This window comes from Hevea brasiliensis, chromosome 9, assembly GCF_030052815.1.
Source record: "Hevea brasiliensis isolate MT/VB/25A 57/8 chromosome 9, ASM3005281v1, whole genome shotgun sequence".
NCBI lineage: Eukaryota > Viridiplantae > Streptophyta > Magnoliopsida > Malpighiales > Euphorbiaceae > Hevea > Hevea brasiliensis.
The window spans coordinates 27,241,241-27,264,753 of record NC_079501.1 but is presented as its reverse complement, the minus strand read 5'-3'; the positions used below and the strand labels follow the sequence as shown (position 1 = coordinate 27,264,753).

The 23,513-nt window shown below is 34.7% G+C and overlaps 1 protein-coding gene across 1 annotated transcript; it reads right to left on the bottom strand.

The window, feature by feature from the left end:
* Positions 1-681: 681 nt before the first annotated feature.
* On the bottom strand, positions 682-9,230 carry LOC110645329 (protein cornichon homolog 4). The gene is made up of 4 exons (XM_021798453.2): positions 8,871-9,230; positions 8,099-8,280; positions 1,059-1,181; positions 682-965 (listed from the first exon to the last, which is right to left on the bottom strand). The coding sequence occupies exons 1-4, from the start codon at positions 8,940-8,942 to the stop codon at positions 926-928; spliced, it is 417 nt and encodes a 138-aa protein (XP_021654145.1). The 5' UTR covers positions 8,943-9,230; the 3' UTR covers positions 682-925.
* Positions 9,231-23,513: the final 14,283 nt, after the last annotated feature.

The following is a 23,513-nucleotide window of genomic DNA, read 5'->3' as shown; positions in this document are numbered from 1 at the left end:
TGGACTTGTTGCCCGACATAATTTGTGGGCTGTCTCTTTCTCTTCAAATGTTTGTTCTAGACCCAAAATGTAGCACTTTCCCTTATGGGCTTTTAATGCCAGCTTGCATTTTCAAAAATAAAAAATTTCATAAATCAAGCCTAATGGATGGATAGGTCAAGGATTTTCTTCTATTTATTGTGGGGTATTTTAGGGATAAACAACTTTCTCTCACCTCTAACTACTATTTTCTCCTTTTTTTTTTTTTATTAAAGATAAATTCCTTCATTAAAGGAAGGCCCCATGCATTGAACAAATTACAAATTGGAAGGGAAGAATCCCCTCGAAGAGCCAAAAAAGCTAAAGAATGAGCAAAAAGGATATAATAATAATAATTTCAATTTTTTAATTATCTTAAAAGAAGCATACAAATAATCTCAAGTTCTACGAGTAAATCAAACCAGCCAAGAGGTCGATTCTCTCGGATTTTCAATTGAACCGGCCGGGTTGAGTTTGACAACCACGGTTTATATGCATAATTCCCATCAGAAGAATGCATGCATTTCACTTGTTTCATCATTCCAAATAGCAAAAGGATTTTTTTTTTCCTAATCAGATTTTATTCCAAAACAACACAAGCACAAGAACTAGCAATGCGTGCTGAAGGCCCAGAAACACAGAGGGGAATCAGAAACCAAGGAGGAAGAGATAAATGAACTGAATAGAAACCCTCAAAAGCATTTCACATTAGCCAAAGGCCAAGAAATGTACAGCCTCTTAAACTATAATTTAATAAATCAACGGAAAATCTTATGATCACTTAATCCTGGAACGTGAACTATATCAATTACAGCAGACCACCTTGTCCTAATCATGCATACATGCCGGTAGTTTATGGAAACCAGCACTCCCATTGAATATCACAGTGACGCATGTGAGCACCCAACTATTCAATGTCATGGTCTTCCAATGCAGTAAAAATCATCCTATATATACAAAAAAAGAGTTAAAACAATCTTAAAACTAAGCAATTTCAATAATGAAACAATAACTGATTGCAGCTCTGCATTGTCACATACCAGAAAATTGTCAGAAAGAGGAGAAAAATGAGATAGAAGAGTTTGAAAAGTCGCTGCTTCTTTTCCCAGTGAAGCAAGTTGAATATCTCAGTCACATCTACCAGATGCTGCCTTCGTGTGTAACTGATCATGGAGAAAGGAAGTTAGAAAAAGCAGGTTGTATCATTTCAATCTCATGTAACAAGGAAATTGGGAAGCCTAGTAGATATTCAAGCATCTACATCACTTAATGGAATGAAATCAATTTACATGAAGGCATGTCTGCATAACATCTGCCGTAGCATATCTTCGTTAGCTGGATAATAAAGTGATCTATTAATCTTAGCACCATTCTCAAATCCATTCAACTTGTCAGTAGGAGGGATCAGTGATACATTCCTTTACTAAATATTCAAAACTTACAACTTTTATCAGTCACTCTCCAGTTTTGCATCCCCCTACCCCTGGTTGGTCCTGCAGCTTAGGCGGCAGCTCACGATGGCAACACAGGCAATCCAACTCAAAAATGTTAAATAGGACTTTATATAGTCTTACTTCCTTATGACTAATAATGATTCATGATCCAGATAGCAGAAATAATGCACATTGGTGCCCTTTGCAAATTAGGGATTATCTGAAATTTTGAAACATGCTGTAGTTTAGCTGATTATCGAGAGACTCTGCCAGACAGAGTAAATAAGAAAGTTATGGGGAGCTTCTTTCAAAATACTCCTTCTGTCTCATAAAGATATGCCTACTTTCTTTTTTCATCTATCCCAAATTATGGGCCAGTTTCTCTTTTGAAATAGTAATTTATTTATTAGTTTACTAATATGCCTCTATTTTACGTGCATTGAAAAATAAAATCCATTAGTTTCAAGAATTATTTAGTAACATAAACTCAACTCAACTAAACCTTTATTCCAAAAATTTAGAGTCGGCTATATGGATTCGCTTTCTCCACTCTAAACGATTTTTGGTTAAATCATCAGAAATGTGTAATGCTTCTAGATCATGTTGTACTACTCTCCTCCAAATCAATTTACGTCTACCCCTTTTTTTCTTTATATCCTCTAACCTAATATGCTCTACTTGTTTAATTGGAGCCTCCGTATGTCTACGCTTCACATGATCAAACCACCTCAATCTCTCTTCTCTCAACTTATCTTCAATTGACACCACTCCTATCTTTTCTCTAATACTCTCATTACGGATTTTATCTAGTCTAGTATGACCACTCATCCACCTTAACATTCTCATCTCTGCAACTCTTATCTTAGACGCATACGACTCTTTCAGTGCCCAACACTCACTACCATATAACATAACCGGTTGTATGGCTGTACGATAACTTATTGGGAATCTTACGATTACATAAAACTCCTGTGACACGTCTCCACTTCAACCATCCGGCTTTAATCCTATGACTAACATTCTCCTCACATCCCCCATCTACTTGAAGGACTGAGCCTAGATATTTACAGTGATTACTTTGACAGTACCACTCCATTCAAACTAACTCCTTCCCTATCACTAGATTGGCCTTCACTAAACTTGCAATGCATGTATTCTGTCTTCGTTCTACTTAACTTAAAACCCTTGGACTCGAGAGTACTTCTCTAAAGCTCTAGCTTTCTATTGACTCCTTCTCGTGTCTCATCTATCAGAACAATATCATCCGCAAATATCATGCACCAAGGAATACTCTCTAGTATATGTTTCATCAATTCATCTAAAACTAATGTAAAAAGGTAAGGGCTTATGGCTGATCTTGATATAATCCAATTGAGATAGAAAAATCTCTTGTGTCCCCTCCCACTGTGCGCACAATAGTACTTGCTCTTTCATGCATATCTTTCAACACTTGTATGTACCTAATAGATACCCTCTTTTGTTCTAACACATTCCATAAGACATCTCTTGGAACACTATCATAAGCCTTTTCCAAATCAATAAAAACCATGTGTAGATCTTTCTTCACATCTCTATATTTCTCCATCAAACTTCTAATGAGAAAGATCGCTTCTATAGTTGAACGACCGAGCATGAAATCAAATTGATTGAGAGAGATAGAAGTATCATGACGTAGTCGATGCTCCACAACTCTCTCCCACAACTTCATAGTATGTCTCATAAGTTTAATTCTCCTATAGTTTGAACAACTCTGTATGTCTCTCTTATTTTTAAAAATAGGTGCTAAAATACTCCTCCTCCATTCATCAGGCATTTTCTTTGAGTTTAGAATCTTATTAAATAATTTAGTTAACCATGTTACTCCCATATCTCCAAAACACTTCAACACTTCAATTGGTATTTCATCGAGTCCACAGGCTTTACCCACTTTCATTCTCTTAAGTGCTTCCTTTACTTCTAAAGATCTAATCCTTCTAGTATAATTCACATTCTTTTCTATTGTTCTATAGTTTATATTCACGCTATTACCATTTTGTCTATTATTAAAGAGATCATTAAAATAATTTCTCCATCTTTCTTTAATGTCCTCATCTTTCACCAACACTTTTCCTTCTTTATCCTTAATGCAACTACTTGATTAAGATCTTGACATTTCCTTTCTCTCCTCCTTGCTAATCTATAAATATCTTTCTCCCCTTCTTTAGTTCCAAGTTTCTCATATAACTTTTCAAAGGCCTGTACTCTTGCTTGACTAACTGCCTTTTTTGCCTCTTTCTTTGCTATCTTGTACTGTTCATATGACTCATTATTATCACATTTAGGTAATTTCTTATACCATTCCCTTTTTCTCTTCACTGCCTTTTGTACTTCCTCATTCCAACACCATCTCTCTTTTGAGGATGGTCCATGTCCTTTAGACTCTCCAAGTACTTTTCTAACTACTTCTCTAATCTTTGATGACATCTGTATCCACATATCATTGCCCTCCATATCCAGCTTCCATACTTCGAACTCGATAAGCTCATTTTTGAACTTCACTTACTTTACTCCTTTAAACTCCCACCACTTTGTTCGAGCTACACTATTTCTTCTAACCTTACTTGAATTGTTCCTAAACTTGACATCTAAAACCACTAACCGATGTTGACTTGTTAAACCCTCTCCTGGAATGACCTTGCAATCCTTGCATAAAGCTCTATTTGTCTTTCTGGTTAAGAGAAAATCGATTTGGCTTCTATATTGCCCACTTTTGAAAGTCACTAAATGTGACTCTCTTTGTATAAAGTAGGCATTTGCTAGTATTAGGTCGTATGCCATAGCAAAATCCAGGATGTTTTTTCCCTCCTCATTTCGACTGCCAAAACCAAAACCTCCATGAACATTCTCATAACCTTGTCTATCACTTCCTACATGTCCATTCAAATCTCCACCAATAAAAACATTCTCTTCATTCGGTATGCTTTGTATTAAATCATCCATATCTTCCCAAAACTTTTGTTTATTCTCACTGTCTAGTCCTATTTGTGGGGCATAAGCACTAACTATATTTATTGTTTCTCCTTCCAGTACTAGCTTTACTATTATAATTCTATCTCCTACTCTTTTCACGGCTATTACTGCGTCTTTCAATGTCCTGTCTATGATTATGGCCAGTCCGTTCTTGTTTCTCTCCTTTCCAGTAAACCACAATTTGTACTCTGAATTACCCACTTCCTTATTTTTCTCTCCTACCCATTTAGTCTCCTAAATGCAAGCAATATTCACCATTCTCCTTTCCAAGGTATCCACAAGCTCCATTAATTTTCCTGTAAGTGATCCCACATTCTAAGTGCCAGCCCTGATCCTCCTCCTATCCTGCTGCTTACTAATTGGTCTCCTTCTATGATATCTTTTATTGTTTTCTATGTCTATCTTGTGTTCCGTTCCACTATCTGTTCTACTATCTGTCCTATGGACTAACTTCTATACCCACACCTGTCCATGATGTGGGAACTCTTGCTCACTTAACACCACACCTGGGCGCCAGCATGGTGCGTCGCTTTCGGTGAACACCCTACACTCTTGCATATTTCTCACTACACCCGGGCTCCGATGTAGCGCGTCGTAAGTAGAGGACGCCCTAACGTTTATATCATTTGAATCCATGTCATAAGGTATGACGAAATTTTTACGCTGTTTGTCACCTACCGCAACCCTCCTCCTTTATCCGGGCTTGGAACCGGCTAAGCGCAAAATTTATTTAATTTTTAATAGAACAAAATAAGTGGAAGGTATATTAGAAAAAGACTAAACAAAATTTCTTGCTTAAACTATATTAACTACATTTTCTTAAATTATGTGAAAATAAAAGTAAGTCTATCTTTGTAGGCCAGAGGGAGTAAAAGTTATGGCAAAGCTCAAGATACTCTCAAGCTCCAAAGTGAAAGTGAAGAAACAACTTAAAAATATTTAGGTTATATCTCCAAAAATAAAGCCTTGTGCCCAAGCAAGAATCAAGGAAATAAAGCATTAAAGGGCTTGTACAGCACTGGGTAAGCAATTACTTCCTTTGGATATATTCCTGAATACTAGTTGCATGTTTGTCCAAAAATCAAACAAATAATCAACCCAACCAAAAGTTTTATTAAGATAGAAGATAACAAAGATTGAGTAGTAATTGGTAAATATCTCATTTAAGCATTTATGAAATGGTTGGCCTTTTCTCTAAGTACTAACTATATTTATTATTTCTCCTTCTAGTATTAGCTTTACTAGTATAATTCTATCTCCTACCTATTACTGCGTCTTTCAATGTCCTGTCTATGATTATGCCTACTCCGTTCTTGTTTCTCTCCTTTCCAATAAATCACAGTTTGTATCCTGAATTAACCACTTCCTTACTTTTCTATCATACCCATTTAGTCTCCTGAATGCAAGCAATATTCACCCTTCTCCTTTCTAAGGTATCCACAAACTCCATTAATTTTCCTATAAGTGATCCCACATTCCAAGTACCAACCCTGATCCTCCTCCTATCCTGCTCCTTACTAATTGGTCTCCTTCTATGATATCTTCTATTGTTTTCTATGTCTATCTTGTGTTATGTTCTACTATCTATCTTATGGACTAACTTCTATACCCACACTCGTCCATGATGTGGGAACTCTTGCTCACTTAACACGACACCCGGGCGCCGGCATGGTGCGTCGCTTTCGGTAAATGTCCTACACCCTTGCATATTTCTCACTACATCCGGGCTCCAATGTAGCGCGTCGTAAATAGAGGACGCCCCAACGCTTATATCATTTGAATCCATATCATAAGGTGTGACGAAATTTTTACGCTGGTTGTCACCTACCGCAACCCTCCTCCTTTATCCGTGTTTGGGACCCGCTCAGCGCAAAATTTATTTAATTTTTAATAGAACAATATAAGTGGAAGGTATATTAGAAAAAGACTAAACAAAATTTATTGCTTAAACTATATTAACTACATTTTCTTAAATTATGTGAAAATAAAAGTAAGTCTATCTTTGCAGGCCAGAGGGAGCAAAACTTATGGCAAAGCTCAAGATACTCTCAAGCTCCAAGGTGAAAGTGAAGAAACAACTTAAAAATATTTAGGTTATATCTCCAAAAATAAAGCCTTGTGCCCAAGCAAGAATCAAGGAAATAAAGCATTAAAGGGCTTGTACAGCACTGGGTAAGCAATTACTTCCTTTGGATATATTCCTGAATACTAGTTGCATGTTTGTCCAAAAATCAAACAAATAATCAACCCAACCAAAAGTTTTATTAAGATAGAAGATAACAAAGATTGAGTAGTAATTGGTAAATATCTCATTTAAGCATTTATGAAATGGTTGGCCTTTTCTCTAAGTACTAACTATATTTATTATTTCTCCTTCTAGTATTAGCTTTACTAGTATAATTCTATCTCCTACCTATTACTGCGTCTTTCAATGTCCTGTCTATGATTATGCCTACTCCGTTCTTGTTTCTCTCCTTTCCAATAAATCACAGTTTGTATCCTGAATTAACCACTTCCTTACTTTTCTATCATACCCATTTAGTCTCCTGAATGCAAGCAATATTCACCCTTCTCCTTTCTAAGGTATCCACAAACTCCATTAATTTTCCTATAAGTGATCCCACATTCCAAGTACCAACCCTGATCCTCCTCCTATCCTGCTCCTTACTAATTGGTCTCCTTCTATGATATCTTCTATTGTTTTCTATGTCTATCTTGTGTTATGTTCTACTATCTATCTTATGGACTAACTTCTATACCCACACTCGTCCATGATGTGGGAACTCTTGCTCACTTAACACGACACCCGGGCGCCGGCATGGTGCGTCGCTTTCGGTAAATGTCCTACACCCTTGCATATTTCTCACTACATCCGGGCTCCGATGTAGCGCGTCGTAAGTAGAGGACGCCCCAACGCTTATATCATTTGAATCCATATCATAAGGTGTGACGAAATTTTTACGCTGGTTGTCACCTACCGCAACCCTCCTCCTTTATCCGTGTTTGGGACCCGCTCAGCGCAAAATTTATTTAATTTTTAATAGAACAATATAAGTGGAAGGTATATTAGAAAAAGACTAAACAAAATTTATTGCTTAAACTATATTAACTACATTTTCTTAAATTATGTGAAAATAAAAGTAAGTCTATCTTTGCAGGCCAGAGGGAGCAAAACTTATGGCAAAGCTCAAGATACTCTCAAGCTCCAAGGTGAAAGTGAAGAAACAACTTAAAAATATTTAGGTTATATCTCCAAAAATAAAGCCTTGTGCCCAAGCAAGAATCAAGGAAATAAAGCATTAAAGGGTTTGTACAGCACTGGGTAAGCAATTACTTCCTTTGGATATATTCCTAAATACTAGTTGCATGTTTGTCCAAAAATCAAACAAATAATCAACCCAACCAAAAGTTTTATTAAGGTATAAGATAACAAAGATTGAGTAGTAATTGGTAAATATCTCATTTAAGCATTTATGAAATGGTTGGCCTTTTCTCTAAGTTCCCCCCCAACACCCCCCCCCCCTTCTTTCCTGTTCCCCTTTTCTCTCTATCTCTCTCTGGAACAGATATGAAAAAATTTTCCAAATAGATCAAGCGAAAATACAACTCAGTTGAACAAAAGAGAAGACAGAACTTACAGCCTCGCATTGTAGTAAAGGTATGGAACACACAATAGTGACATAAACCAATGCCCGGTTAGGAGATATAACAAGCATAAAACTCCTTCGGTTACATACTCCGGCAATATAACTTTGTTTATCCGAGATGAGGAGTCATAAGGATTGATATAATCAAACTCCAAATCTGCTAAGCACATGAGCTGCAACAAATACTTCTGAAATGTTAAACTTCCATCATCTAGCATCATATATCTCAAACCACAAACCAATGCAAAACATAGTCCCTAGATGTAATTCCCACACATTGTTATAATTTCAGTAACTCCCTAAAAGCATAATCTTAATTTTTGCAGCGAATAAGGCATTATAACTAGTATTTGCAACTACCCATGTGAAAGTATAAATTCCACACCCTGATTGGTCTAGCCTCCCAACAATTAGGAACTGTGAATTGGTGAATACCCATCCAATGAACAATCCGTAAGCTTATAGTTTAGAAACCAATAAGCTACATCCTGCAGAAATTTTATTCCCACAGCTCTCCAGCCCGTTCCGCTAAATTAACTAACAAAATTTCAAATCAAATATGACAACATTTGAATATCACTATGAACACAGAATAAATACGAAAATTTTAAAACAAATAAATTAAAAAAAAAAATCAACTTGTAATGCCTAACAGATTCAGACAGGTGTAATTGTTGATGAAATAGCATTAGATAATAGAAAGACAAGAATGATACTTCTAGCAGAGATAAAGAAAGAGAGGTGTAGGGTTTTGGGGATTGACCTGGAAGACGAGGATGACTATTAGGGCTACAAGGAAGAAGAACGATATGAGCCATACAAACAGATCCCCCATGCTCCTTACCCTACTCTATCTCTCTCCTTTCTCCTCCAATCTTGCTTCGGGTTTCACAGGAAGACACACGATAGCAACTCATAACCGCCCGGCGTGGAAAGCTCACTCGACTCAGTTTTGCATTTACCCAGAAGATTTTTTTTTTTCGCTTTTTTGTAAAATAATAATCAGTACGAAAGTGAATTATCACTACGAATCACTGTCTTTCTAAGTAATTAAGTGTTTCTAATAGGGCTGTGCAGATTCTTGCGAAACCGGATTGAATCGGGAATCGCAACGAATGCAATAGGAATTGGCTCGGATTAAATTTATTTCAATACTTTTAATTTAATTTTTATTTTTATTTTTTATTAAAAATTAAATTAAAAATATATTAAAATTAAATTAAAATCAAATCAAAAATTAAATTTATATATATTTTTTATTTTTTTATATATATTTTATATTTTTACTATAATTATATATATTTATATATATATATTTATAAATTAAATATAATTTAATAATATATTTTATTTTTTTAAATAATTTTAATTATAAATATATTAAATTACTTTATAATTTTTAATTATAAATATATTATTTTTTCTCTTATATATATTAATTTTTAATTATATTTTTATCTTATAGTTAAATATTATATAATTAATAAATAATTAAAATATATATTATAAAATATATTTATATTATTATATTACATAATATATTTAATTTTAAATTATATATGCACCTTATAGTTAAAAATTATATAATTTAAGTATAACTAAAAGATATATTATATGATATATTATTTATTAATAATTTAATTTAAAATTTAAATATTAATTTAAGTATGATTTTTTAATAAAATAATTATATCAAATTGTTTTAAGAACTGAGAACTGAATCAGAACTGTATTGAATTAAATCAAAATCAAAAAATCGAGAATCGTATCAAATCAGAATCAAAATAATGAAGAACAGAATTGAAACCGTATCAAAATTTTAATTCAATTTCAATTTCTAGGTAAATCTCGAATTAAATCGGAACTATACACTCTTAATTTCTAAGTGAATTATTTTAATTGTTATTTTAAAAAAAAAAGCCTTATTTTATTTATTATTTTAAAAAATTAAAAAAATAATTATTTTTTAATTTTATTTTCAATTATTATTCTTAATGTATTTATATTTTATAATTTTTAATTTTAAAAATATTTTAATTAATTATGAATATATTTTTTTATATAAAAATGAGGCTTGCATCCAAATCACACCAAAGTCTAATTGGATCTTTGCCTTAACAAAGTTCTACAGTCAAGAGCAATCTCCCAAACTTAGCCCAACTCTCCCTCTCTAGATGTTCCGTGAGCCCAGAACCCAAACCCCCATGCCCACCTCTACGTACCCCAACTGCATCCTTACCACTAGCCAAAGAGTCTAGTTCATTCTTCCTAGTAGTTATGTCTCACCAATTGCTAGTTAGATTTGCAACTGTAGCGTGTGACTACAAGATTAGAGGTCACTTTCCTGCATGCGATATTGGGGATAATAGTCGCATGCCGGCAATAGCGAAGACATCTACGATAGGTTTGATTGCACATTGTCAAATTGGAGGATTTGGTCAAAAAAGGTTTAGCGCTAGCTCGACTGGATGTTGATTCCAGGATTTTTTTTCTTTTTTTTTTAATTTGAATTTAACTAGTATTTGCATCCAATTTGTAGACATGGAAAAATATTCCAAACTTTCTTATTTTCCCCCTATTTATTCCTTCCACTTTTCTTTCTGTGAATATTTATTTAAACTCCAATTCAAGTCCAGTACCACGCAACCAAGTTAAACATTTAGATAAGGGACGAAAATGAAATAAGAGATAAAATTTAGGAACAAATTATAAAAATTATTCAATAATTTCACTAAAATGATAATAGAATAACAATAATAATTCAAAATTTGGAATGCATTTTTTAAAATTTTTATAAAATGATTCTAATATAATTAAAGTTGATATTGAATAAATGTATCACACTCAAAACATGATAATATAATCCATAATCATGCAACTGTTAACACCCTTTTCATTTACCTGCTAGAGAGCATGTGCTGTGCTAAGCTACATAGCTAACTGGACAAATTAACCAAAGGAACTATGGCAAGAAGTACATCAACTTTAGAAATGGAAATGCAGATTTGATGGTCACTGCTATTGCTTCCTTCGTATTGACAGACGATGAGTTTGAGTTTGAAGGCTTTGAGCAGAAGAAGAAATTCCTAGACCCCAAGTTTTTCAACTTCTCCTCTGCCTTCAAAAGTGCACCCACCATAAGACCACATGAAGGAAGAAGAAACAAGAAACATCTGTAACGATGGACTATGGTGACTGGCGCCGCATATAAACTGGTCCAGCAATGTCTCTTTCTGAAAGCAACATTGGGCCGCTATGACACATAATGCAACTTGATTAATAGGCCCAACATCCTTTTTTCTTCGTATTATAATTTCAAAGCTCCAATCAGCTCAAAAAAAAAAAAAAGCAGAGATTTTCTCTTTCTCCAGGAAGAAGTTTCAATTTTTTTTTTAATCAGAAATAGAATATTCATTGACAGCAGCAAATTTACATGTTCCAAAGCCGTTCCCCACCACTATTGCTCTAGCTTACTAATACCACAGAACAAATACGCAAGGAAGGCAAAAGGGGAAACTCAACCAAATCAAAGTACATGTAGGCTAAATAACCAACCTAGAACCAAACAATTGTTCCCCAAACATTATGAATACCAGGCACAGACAGCTGGAGAAGCAGGCACAAGACGAATTGATGAGCCAATACCATGCAAAAACTGGCACAACTGGGAAAGCTTTGCGTTACTCAGGTGTCTCACTCTCATATAGCCAAAGGGAGTAGAAATCAGCAACCACTCCAACGGGACTAGAGCTACCCTTGAAATGCTAGCGAAGCAATGAGGCCCCTAGAACTCATATACTAAACCTGCACACAAGCAGAACACAAATCTCCAAAGCATCACATTAATACCAAGAGAAGAGACCCAACGAAACCCCATGCACAGACAGGTACTACACGTCCAAAAATGGAGACTAAAAAGAAACTAGGCCGAACGAAAAGAAAACCTAAGAAAACTAAGGAGAAACGTAGTTTTAAAGAAAGAGAGGGAGGAGGATCAATGGCCAAATGGTTGGACCTCCCCTGATTGAACCTGCTTTAGGACTTTCTAGAAAGAGGTGAGAGAATTTCGTAAAAAAGAGAGACGTAAAGGAGGAGTTTCAACTTAATTTCAAATTTGAGTTCATATGTTAATATTATTTAATAAATAGAAAATCTCGTATAAAAAAAAATCCTAGGAAAAGGAAACAAGTTTGGATGATTAAAACATAGGACGAACTTACATTCCAAGCTAAACTGAAAATAGTGAAGCTGAAACCCGTCGAGGTTTTATTAGCATTATGGTTGTTAGATTTGGTTCGAAACTCGATCCAATTGATGGACTAAATTATCAGTATTATAATATTCTACTACAATTATCATTCATAAGTGATATTGTGACAAATTTTAAAATATATCATCGTATGTACAATAAATATATTATAATTATTAATTATAGTTAATTCAATTATAATCTGCGGTCAAAATCTAATTATTATACACGTAACGATCATGTTAAATAATATATTTTTCTATACATCCTACTGTCATCACAACTGCTATGGCCACTATTTAATTGCTATTATGATCACCACAATCACTCTTTATCAATAGCACGTGATAATTAAACTCCGTTTATTTCATAGTTAAAAATATTTTTTGTATTTTTTAATATTTGAAACACTCAAGAAAATTAGTTAATAGAAAACATTTTCTTAATAAAAGAAAAACTAAGTTATTTTTAAGAAAAATGACTTCTATTTTTTAAAAAAGAAAATGATTTTTAATTTCCTAAGTTTTGATAATATTATTAAAGTGTAAACGTATTTATATTTATATATGAAATAAATACATATTATTAATTTAACATTATAATCAAACAATAAAAAATATTTTTATGAAAATTATTTTTTAAAAAAATATTTTTCATAAAAAATATTTTTATATATAAATTATTTTCTGTAAAATAACGAGCCTTATTAATATTGATTATAATTACTACTATTGTCGGTTATTACAATTGCTATTGTCACTCCCTTATTATTATTATCATAAACAATTTAAATATTAAAATAAAATTATCATTATATTAAATTATATATTTTATTTCACAACTAAATATAAAATTAAAATAATAATTGCATTACACTATATTATTTCTTTCATTACAAAATTAATTACATTATATTACACAGTAATGATTTGCAGAAGTATTATATACGTGTGAAAATTAAGTGCCAAAAAGGGGTATCTTTACTCAATGCCTGAAGCCACTCTCGAAGAAAGTAAGCATGAAAATCAATAGTTGCCATCCATGTATTTCCATACGATGCCCTCTTTAATTAATGCATTCGAGCAAAACATTTACTACTTGTTGGGGTTTATTTTCTCAAATCACATTCTCAGATTGCAGTAAGCATCTATAAATGTGTAACAATTTGGGCAATTTCAATTTTTTTTTTTCTAACATCTCCATCAAACCCTTTGAGTGCATGCTAGCCACCACTTCATGATACGATCCTTGAAATTAATGACTCAATATAATTAACAAGCTCTGTTGCATGCAAATAAAACACAAAGAGCCAATGATTAATTATCTTTATTAAATTCAAGGCAAACTTGAAGATTAACAATCATTTTTATGCATTTTCACCTCGCATGCTGATCAGTTTTTTCACAATTCTGGTCAATCGGATGTCACAGTTAGTAGGCAGTGGTTTTGAAAACCAGACTGGGCCAATTAATCGATTGGATGCCGGAAATTCAGTCTGGTTTAATGTCTTTGTTGACTATATATATATATATATATATATATAAACAAACTGTCAAATCCGAATTAATTAGTTTCCTTTCTAAGGCTCCATTTGTTATTTTTTTAGAAAATATTTTTTTACATTCTTTAATGTTTGAAACATGCGAAAAATAGATGAATAAAAATTTTCTTAGTTAAAAAAAATAGTCATTTTAAAGAAAATAATTTTATTTTTATTAAAATATAAAAATATTTATACATATATCAAATAAATATATATCATTAATTAAATATTTTAATTAAATAGTAAAAAATATTTTCTATATATAACTTATTTTCAATTAAATAAACAAAGTCTTCGGGATCGTTGTTACCTTGTTTGTTGTACAAGTTATTGGGGAAAAAGAAATTTTTATGATATAAGACTACTTTGGTAAAACGTAATCAAAATTATAATGTAATTATGGTTACATTACATATTTGATTGTGTTATTTAATAATGTAAAAGTATTTGATGTAATGGAATTATAATTATATAACGTAATCAATTATATTTAAGTTGACATAATAATTATTAAATATAAAAATAAATATAATTATAATTATTTGTTTTGATTTTTATTTATTTATTATTAAATTAGTACCACCACTATTCAGCAACTACTATAATCGCCACCACTATTTCTATTTTGTCACTATCACCGCCACAACACCACCACCACACTATCATGTTATCACAATTGCTATTACCACAACTCAACTACCGTTATCACTATTTAGCCATTGTTATCTCTACCACCACCTGGTCACTATCACCACCATTACCTCACCTTGTAACCCTCATCACTATCTAACTATCACTTTTCTACCACTATTATCATATAGCCACCACTACCACTTGAATACCAATCACAAACATTACTACTTGTTATGAACATTACGTAAACAAATTAATTATTAAAATTAAAATTATCGTTACATTATACTATTTATATTTTTAATTTATAATCAAACTTACGAATATAATGATAATTACGTTACATTACATTACAATTTTGATATATTACATAATTGATTACATTGCATTGCATTGCGCTTTACTAAACATAACCTAAGTGTCATAGGTTGAACTGAATTGGAGCAATCAAATCGGTTGAACCGTAAACGAGTCTCAAGATTGGTTCAATTTCTAATTTAATTTTTAAAACACTTCTAATAATTAGACCTAGCCAAGGGCCGGAATAGCTAGATTGATTGGCTTATGGTTCCATCCAATTTTGGTTCAAAATGGTTTCAATTTGAAACGTTCTCAATCTAGTTGCAATTCGTCCCTAGTATTATCAAACTATAATAAAATTTTTTCTATTGTAAGAAATTAAAAAGACCCAATATAAATTCAATATATAAAAAAAAAGGTTTTTGAATCCAGCTGATTTCGGTTTGAAACTACTGAATCTGACCCCAATTCAAGGGGGAGGGACCTGAATGCTTCTCTTACCTCAGTTCAAAGCTGGTTCAAGGCTATTAACTATTGACCAAGACCAGTTTTAGATTTGACTCGAAGTGGTCCCAGTCTGGTCCAAGAGCCAAACCGGCTCTTTGTCGGATCTAATTATAGGGACAAAGTATGCGGGAAAAGTTATTTGGGTGGAAGACTGGGCAGTGCAATCACGCCAAATCATTTGCACACATCGCTATCATCATCATCATCAACAAACTCGCTGATTGATCAAAGTATGGTGAAAGTAGTGACTTCATCAAAGTGTAAGAGAAGAGAAAAGATGAGAGACCCCATACCCCACCAAAAGCTTAAAAGTTTTGATTCGAAATCCTCCCTTTTGAACTTTTGGAGTGATGGGTGATGTGAATGAATCATGTTTTTACTGAAAAGGAAGAATTGAAGAAGATGAAGATGCCATGCCTTAAAGTCACTGCTCCAGCTGAGCTGAGCTGAGCTTTCTACTTAAAAGGCTTTTCTTAACCTTATTTCATTACTGATGTGAATGAAATCATCAGTTCAGCAACTGATCATGAAACTACTGGAATTGGTCCCAACTTAAGAGCAACATATAGTGCATTAACAATACAATTGGCTTTAATTTATGAGATGGGAATGAAATCATTCAGCAATGTTAAAGGGCTGAAAGGTATCCAATGACAATGGCTAATAAAAAACATCTCATGTACATGTGACATAAGAATCTCAATCCAAAAGCGTCTCTGCTATTTAGCGTGAAAGAACTATAATGATGAAAAGAAATTTAATTACAATGAAGATTGAGATTGAAAAGTGAAAAATACACTAACTATTTAGTCAAAAAGGAATCATCGCAAGGATAATGCTGCCATGGATAACTACAGTCGAAATTTGTCCTGCATTAAAAACTATTCCAGATTATAAAAATATATGGAGTTTGGAATGCTCAATATTTTCAGTGTCTCAAAGTGTGATATGCATTATAAAATTCGGATCGACTCAATGGGTTGATCAGTAAATCGATGATCTAAATATAAAATTAGGCTAATTTTTTTATTAGACTAATTTTTTTATTAAACCGTACAATAAGTTTATCGAAAAAAATCCGATGATCTGATAATTGAACTAGTGATTTATTAAAGTATTGACCTGATCGATTTAATTTAAAATATTTTAAAATATTGATACTATTGATATGTTTAATATTTTTAAATTTATATTTAATCAATGAATAAGATATTATTTAGCTATTATCTTTTTGTTTACAGTAATATAAGAAATTTTATAAAATTATATGTTATTTTTTATTTTTAATATATTTCATAAATATTAAAAAGATAGTTATTTATTTAAAAAAAATATTTTTTATATTAATTATAAGTGTTGAGAACAGAAAATTTAAAATTTAAATATTTTTCACATAAAATGTAGAAGTATTATTAATCAAGATATATGTAAATACAACTTAACAAAAATTGAAATATTGATTTTAAAAATAAAGTTTAGTTGGTAAATTTTTTTAATTAAATTAATAAGTTTAATATTTAATTATACATATTTAATTAATTTTTTAATAATTTATTGGTTGAACTGTTGATATCCAGTGACTCGTTGATCTGATCTCTCAGCCAAGACAAGTTTCAGGCCAGATTTAATAACTATGGTGAGATGTTTAATTCATGCTTTGAGTTATTATTTTATTGGTTATTTTATTCCATTAATCTGCGTGTGATATATATGGGAACTTTGTTATTAAGATTAATTAGACACGGAATGTAGAATAATTTGGGGTGGGGGTCTGCAAAAAAGGCTAAACATGATGGGAAAAGGCATTTCAAAGAGCTTGATGGCAACTTATCATGGCATCTGCTCAGGCAACTATGTACCCTTTTTGTAGCAGTTCACTTTCAAACGTCACACACATTATGATTATGGACCTATTCATCAACTTTCATTTTCCATTCCATTTCCTCTTCAGACCCAAACAGTTGTTAAAGTTTGCTTTGATCATCAAAACTGAAAAAGTTAAAAGGTTCTTGATTTAAAAAAAAAAAAACAGAAAAAAAAAATAATTCACAATTTTTTTATTAGTTGTTGCTTGCTTAATTTGCAGAAGGTAATTAGGAGTAAGGGCATAATAAGAAGTAATGATTTATGGTGTTGCAATAGAATAATATAGCATTTATTTGAATAAGATAACGTATTACACTACACTTCTATTAAATTTAATCTAATTTAAAAAAAACAGATAATTATCGGTATTAATTTATACATTCAACTTAAAATTAATTCTATCAAAATAACTTAAATCAATTTAATTTATTATATATATATATATATATATATATATATATATATATAATTTTATTTATTTTTTTAACGTGGGACACCAACATGCTACAATTATAGCCTTATCCTCTTTTTCTTTTTTCCCTTCTGGCTTCTGGTAATGGGGTTGGGACACTTCAATTTGTTCATGTTTTCATCACAACTTCAACTTCCTATTTTTCTTTATTTATTGCTTTCATTAGACTGATTACACATATGTCTTTTCATTTGCTTTGGCTTTTAAAGTTTTGTTGCTCAATATTGTGGCTGCTTCATTTAAAAGATGGTGTATCTAAACTCATATGAGAACGAATCTAATTATCTTTACATTAAATATTTATATTGAGATATGTATAGAATTAATTAAATTATATATATAGAGTGTACGAATCTACATGTAAAAATCTAATCTAATGATGAATAAATTCATTCTCATATGAGCTCGAGCTCTTTATAGGCATACTCTTAAAAGATTTATCACCTCCAAATTAGTGACACATAAAATTCCACTAGCCATATAGTTCGTATGTACGAGAGAATTTATACAAGAAGTAGTAAGCATCATGGATGAAATCCCTGAATAGCCATACAGCTATTGTGAGAGTAGACGAGTGTCTAACAAAAACTGTATGACTTTATACAAAAGGATAATAAGACCAAATCTCCCTCTTAAAAAATTACCGAGTGGTATTGAGATTCTCCGATAAAATAGTGCTCAAGACGAGAAGATGCTTCTCCAATCGTCACTACGAATCATTAAATACTAATAAGACAAATGTATTAATGGACCAAATAACAATGGTGCGACATGTTAGTAATATGCCCTAAAACATATCATTTAGTATGTATCTTGTACATCTTTTATTAATAAAAGGCATTATTGACACCATATTTTGGCCGATCCCTGAAATCAATAGACTTTGAAATCGATCCTAAGCACCAAGTCTCCATTCATTTCCGATCTCTCTTCGTAGGGATCCAAACCGACACCAAGTCTTCTTGCTAGTCAATCATTTCCGATCTCTATCCAAAGAAATCAAACCAATACCAAGTTTTCGTATCGTTCAAATTCTTACCGATCTCTTAAACCAATTATTAAGTCTCCTGGCCAGTCAATCACAATTCCGACCTCTCGTCAAACGAAATCAAACTAACATTAGGTCTTTGTGCCATCCAGTCTTACTTTCGATCTCCCTTTTTAAATTTTGTGGATAATCATTTGATAAAGTTAAGGTTTCAATCCGGTTTAATGATGTTTCCGATCTTAAGTATTCAAATCAGGTTTCTAATTTTAATAATTTTAAGTTCCGTTCGGTGTTTATTCTCAGTCGATCTCATGCTTACAATGTTTTTCCGACCTCCTATACTTAGATTAACAATCATTTTCAAGTTTGATGTTCTAATTGGTTCAGACAGTCAAGCGCTTGTACAACTTAGATACTTTCCGATCTCTTCAAGTCATTGAACAAAAGAAAGAAATTCATTTCATTTCAAAGTGAAAATATATACAAGTCATTCGGCTGGAGGGTCACCCCCAGCCTGTTCTACATTTTGCTCGTCCTCTCTATCACCCTCAGCCTCCTTCTCGCTATCCTCTTCGTCTTGGGGAGACAGATCCACCATCTAGGAAAAATCCTCCTCGGGATAACGCTTCTTGAGCTTGGCCAAAAGATCCCCATGGGCGTTCACATAAGCACCGGCCTCCCTCGTCACCGCCTCTTCTTCTTTTGCTCTGAGCTCTTCAGTGAGGCGTGCGACATCAGCGGCTCGGAGCGCCTGAGCTTCTTCAAGAACATGAGCCTGCTCGGCCAGTTTATCCTCATAGAACTTCATTCGCCCCTCAATTTCAGCTATGTAGTTTTGGGCGGATGAAAGTTGAGCTCGGGCTGAAGCCGCTTCCTGACCCACCTTCTAGAGCTCCTACCTCAAATGATGAGCCTTTTCCCGGATGATGTGTTGGTTCACCAAACTCTCCACGCTCAGGCTCATAGTCTGGGTCAGGCTATCGTCGAGACTGTTCAGGGTCAGCCTATTCCGGTCCTCTTGAAGGCAGATGGAGGCCCCCAAAACCTTAGCCAAACCCCAATTCTCCCGAACAGTTCGGTTCTTCTCCAGGGAGTGGATCAGGACCTGAGCGCCGCGGGAAAGGGTCCTCGAAGTTGTTTGAGAAGGACCCCCTTCCGCACTCGAGGCGACTGGTGGAGGTAGTGGCTGCTCTTCATGTCGAGGAGGGGACCGAACCACTTCTATTTCAGGAACTGGCGGTCCTAAGGGCTGGGATGAGCCTCCTTGCATCCCCACTGAATCGTGCCTGGGCGTCTGAGAAGCCTCAGCGCGTTTCATCTCCCGCACTTTCTGGGAGACCTCTCTCTTCCGCTTTCGGCTCTCTTTTGAAACCTCGCCTCTCGCCATGCCTGCACATAGAAAAAGTTAGTGAGTTCGCTAAGGCCCAGAGATCAGAGATATAGAAAATACAGAAGCCGAGGTCAGAGAGCTGAAGCCTGCGTTCTTCACCGGTAATCAGCTGTATTGTCCAATGATGCAATTCGGCCGTCACCTCATCTAAATAGGAGAACTTCTGAGTGGCCACTTGATCTTTCAGCTCCATTACCATTATGCCCTCTTCCCTATTCAGGGTGATGCGCTTCGGAAGTGAGGGGCCCCAGATGCAGCCAACTATGTGGGAAACCCTCAAAACCGTTCGGAATCTTGCTCCTCAGAATAAAGAAGCGATTCTTCTAATTCTTCAGTGAGGAGGCAGATCGGTAAAAAGCCCGCAATGCGGCTTCGCCTGAAAGAACCAATATTCATCGTCCTTTCGACGAGTTAGCCTATGTAGCTCGGTGAACACCTTCGCTGTTGGACGGAGTCCCTTAGCTCGGCAGAGGCCTCTGAAGGCTACTAGGATCCGTTATGAGTTCAGATGTACTTGGGCTATGCATACTTGGTGGAATTTCAGGACTTCCTTGAAGAAATCATCAAGAGGGAACCGCAGCTCGGCTTTTAATTGCTCTTCGTATACCATGATCATATCATTCTCTTCGAAGAAGTGATCGGCTCAGAGATCGCCATGACACCTGATAAGTTCGTATGAATCGGTCCGAAGGTTATATTCTTGGCTAAATGACTGCAGATCGGTTTCTTGAAGGATTGACGACATCTCGTCCACGGGAAAGTTTTCTCTCCCTGAAGAATGCGTTTGCCTCGAGGATGCCACTTGACCACGGGATGGAATGGAGGATGTAGGAGGTTCAGGTCGCTCACTTGGTCTGACCACCTCAACTTCATCTGACGACCACGAGACGTGAACGGAAGGGGGACTCGCCGCTCTCTGACCCTCGGCGCCGCTCATTTTCAAAGAAAAGAGAAAATTTAAACTAAAAGAAAGATCAAAACCCTTACCGGAGTGTGATCGGTGTCGGAAGAACTTGAGAAAACGAGAGAATTTTGGAATCACTCGCGAGATGTTGAAAATGATATAAGGGAGCAACTGGCTGACCCATTCCCTATTTATATCCGTCTGGGCATTTAATGCTCACAGTGTCCCAAGCGGCGCATCGGTTAGCGGGATTTGCCAGCTTTTTCTGACACGTCTCACGAATATTCCGGAAACTCCATAATTAAATAAGGGGAGATCGGCTAGTTAAAGACCGGCAGATTGAGGTAGATGTTTAGAATTACAGATCGGCTAAGGGCTATTCAGTTAGGAATCGGATCGGATAAACACATCAGAGATCGAAAAATAACCAATGCAATAATAATAAAATGATAATTGCCAAAATAAGATTACATTTCCAAAAGGTCAGATTACATCATTTAGGCGATCCCAGGAGATCGGATTACATTTCCAAAAGGTCAGATTATATCATTTGGGCGATCCCAAGAGATCGGATTACATTAAAGGTCAGATTACATCATAGGGGCGATCTTTAGAGATCAGCGGTACATCCTATCTAATAAAGACCTATGTCAAAGTCTAGTCTCGTGGCTGAATCAAAAGATGTGTTTGATCAGGAAACCAGCCATTGACATCGAATAGATGTACGGCTCAGATGGGGTGACTATGACTCTCATGAGGATAAGAGAGGTCATCGTCAATGTTATCGCTCGGAACTGAGCCGCTATCGAGACACCCAATGTGGTAAGAAGCCAAATGAACTTCGAAGGGCAGTCACCAATAATAGGAGGGAAATTAGCAGTCTTTTTGCCCGAAATCGGTTCGCCGATTACATCGGTCTACCGATTCGAGGTCAACACAATCGATATTCTTGATTTGGGTTGGTAAATTAGTCCAGTTCTCTCACTGTCATCAGAGGTGGCCATAGTGATTTTCTGATCACCGGGGTCGAAAATTTTCAGTCCATAAACAAGGTGAACAGTCGGAAAAAGATCAAAAGCAGCTATCATGGCCGGGATTGTTGCCGGAGCAGCTAGAATAGGAAAAGTGAGAAAGAAAGAGGAGAAAATGAAATGCGGAAGGATTTCCCGTTGAAGGTATATATAGAGAAGGTCTGAGCATTTATTGCTAGCAGAAAATGAAGCGGACGCCTCGGAAACCGAAGGAATAAATGCTTTGACTGAACCGGCCCGGATAAAGGAGAAGACTCTGGAATGGGAGAGATCGGGAGAGGGGGCCCGGCATGAAAGGTCAAAAAAAGATCGTATTAGAAAGGTCAGAAGGGATGGGAGATCGGAATGCAAAGATAGAATAAGACAACTTCCAATAACTGTCATCATAATCAGAGCCGAGGTAGTTAAAGCGTCGCAGACGAGATCAAATCTCCACCGCACGCCTCATTTGTAGAATCGCCCACATTGCTGACAGGTGCCAGAGCATGTCATGACAGTCCTGTACATCCCAATCTCCACCGTTGATCTTACTTGTAAGGACAAGCCCAGAGCCCTTGGATCAAAGAAGGAGATGACAAGACCAGCGCTTTTTATTCCCAGCCCTCGGATCTCCCTTGACAAGAAATTTTGAGCCGTCAGATTAGAAAAGAGAAAGGACAAATATTCTGAAAAGAATCTCAGTCATTCATTTTGATTCTCTTTAATTCTCAAGCATCAGATCATGTCCTTTAAAATCCAAACCTTCCATCTCCCACAAAGAAAATCCTAACCCTTCATTGGGAGCACCCGTTCCCTATAAATACCTGCATGAAAACTGTTGAAGAGGAGGACGAAGAAAAAGGTGGTGATTATAGTGGAAAGGCTCTGAAATTTAATTCAGTCTTGCTGCTCTACTATTTTTAAGCTTTCAAAATAGAAAACTTCAGAAACCAGTTTTCTAAAGTATTTACATTGAAGGAGTGTTGAATACTGAGACTCTTCATTTTCAGTTAGTTCATTACTCTGTGACAACATCTCTCAGTTTCATGTTTTGTTTTCATCATCTTTATATCCACTCTTATTTTACAAGCTCAATCTCATTCAAGCCCGATTATTGTTATTTTGGTTCGACTGCATTTTAACTTGGTGCTCTTCCTTACAAGGCAAGCATTAGTCCCCAGACTATTAGTACGCAGCTCTACTATATTTGTGACTCCATAGTTAGTTCGGTAGATTCAACTCCCTACAGGTGAGTGTTTAGACCGTTACTTTACCAAGTGCTCGTTTTCTTTATATTTATTTTCTTTGTTTCCATACTCGTAATTTTCGTCAAGTTTATGTTATGTTAAAAACCCCACGAAGGTGGTTATCCTCTTGAGTTTACTTTTTGTTCATCCACTCATGTCATTTACTTTTTTAGCCTTTATTACCTTCAAATGTAGGGGTTTTGGTCCCGAATAACGTATAGGTAGTTTGGTGAAATGTCGATAGCTGTATCTTAACACGAAAGTTTCTTCAAAATAATAAAAGTTGGGATAATAAAT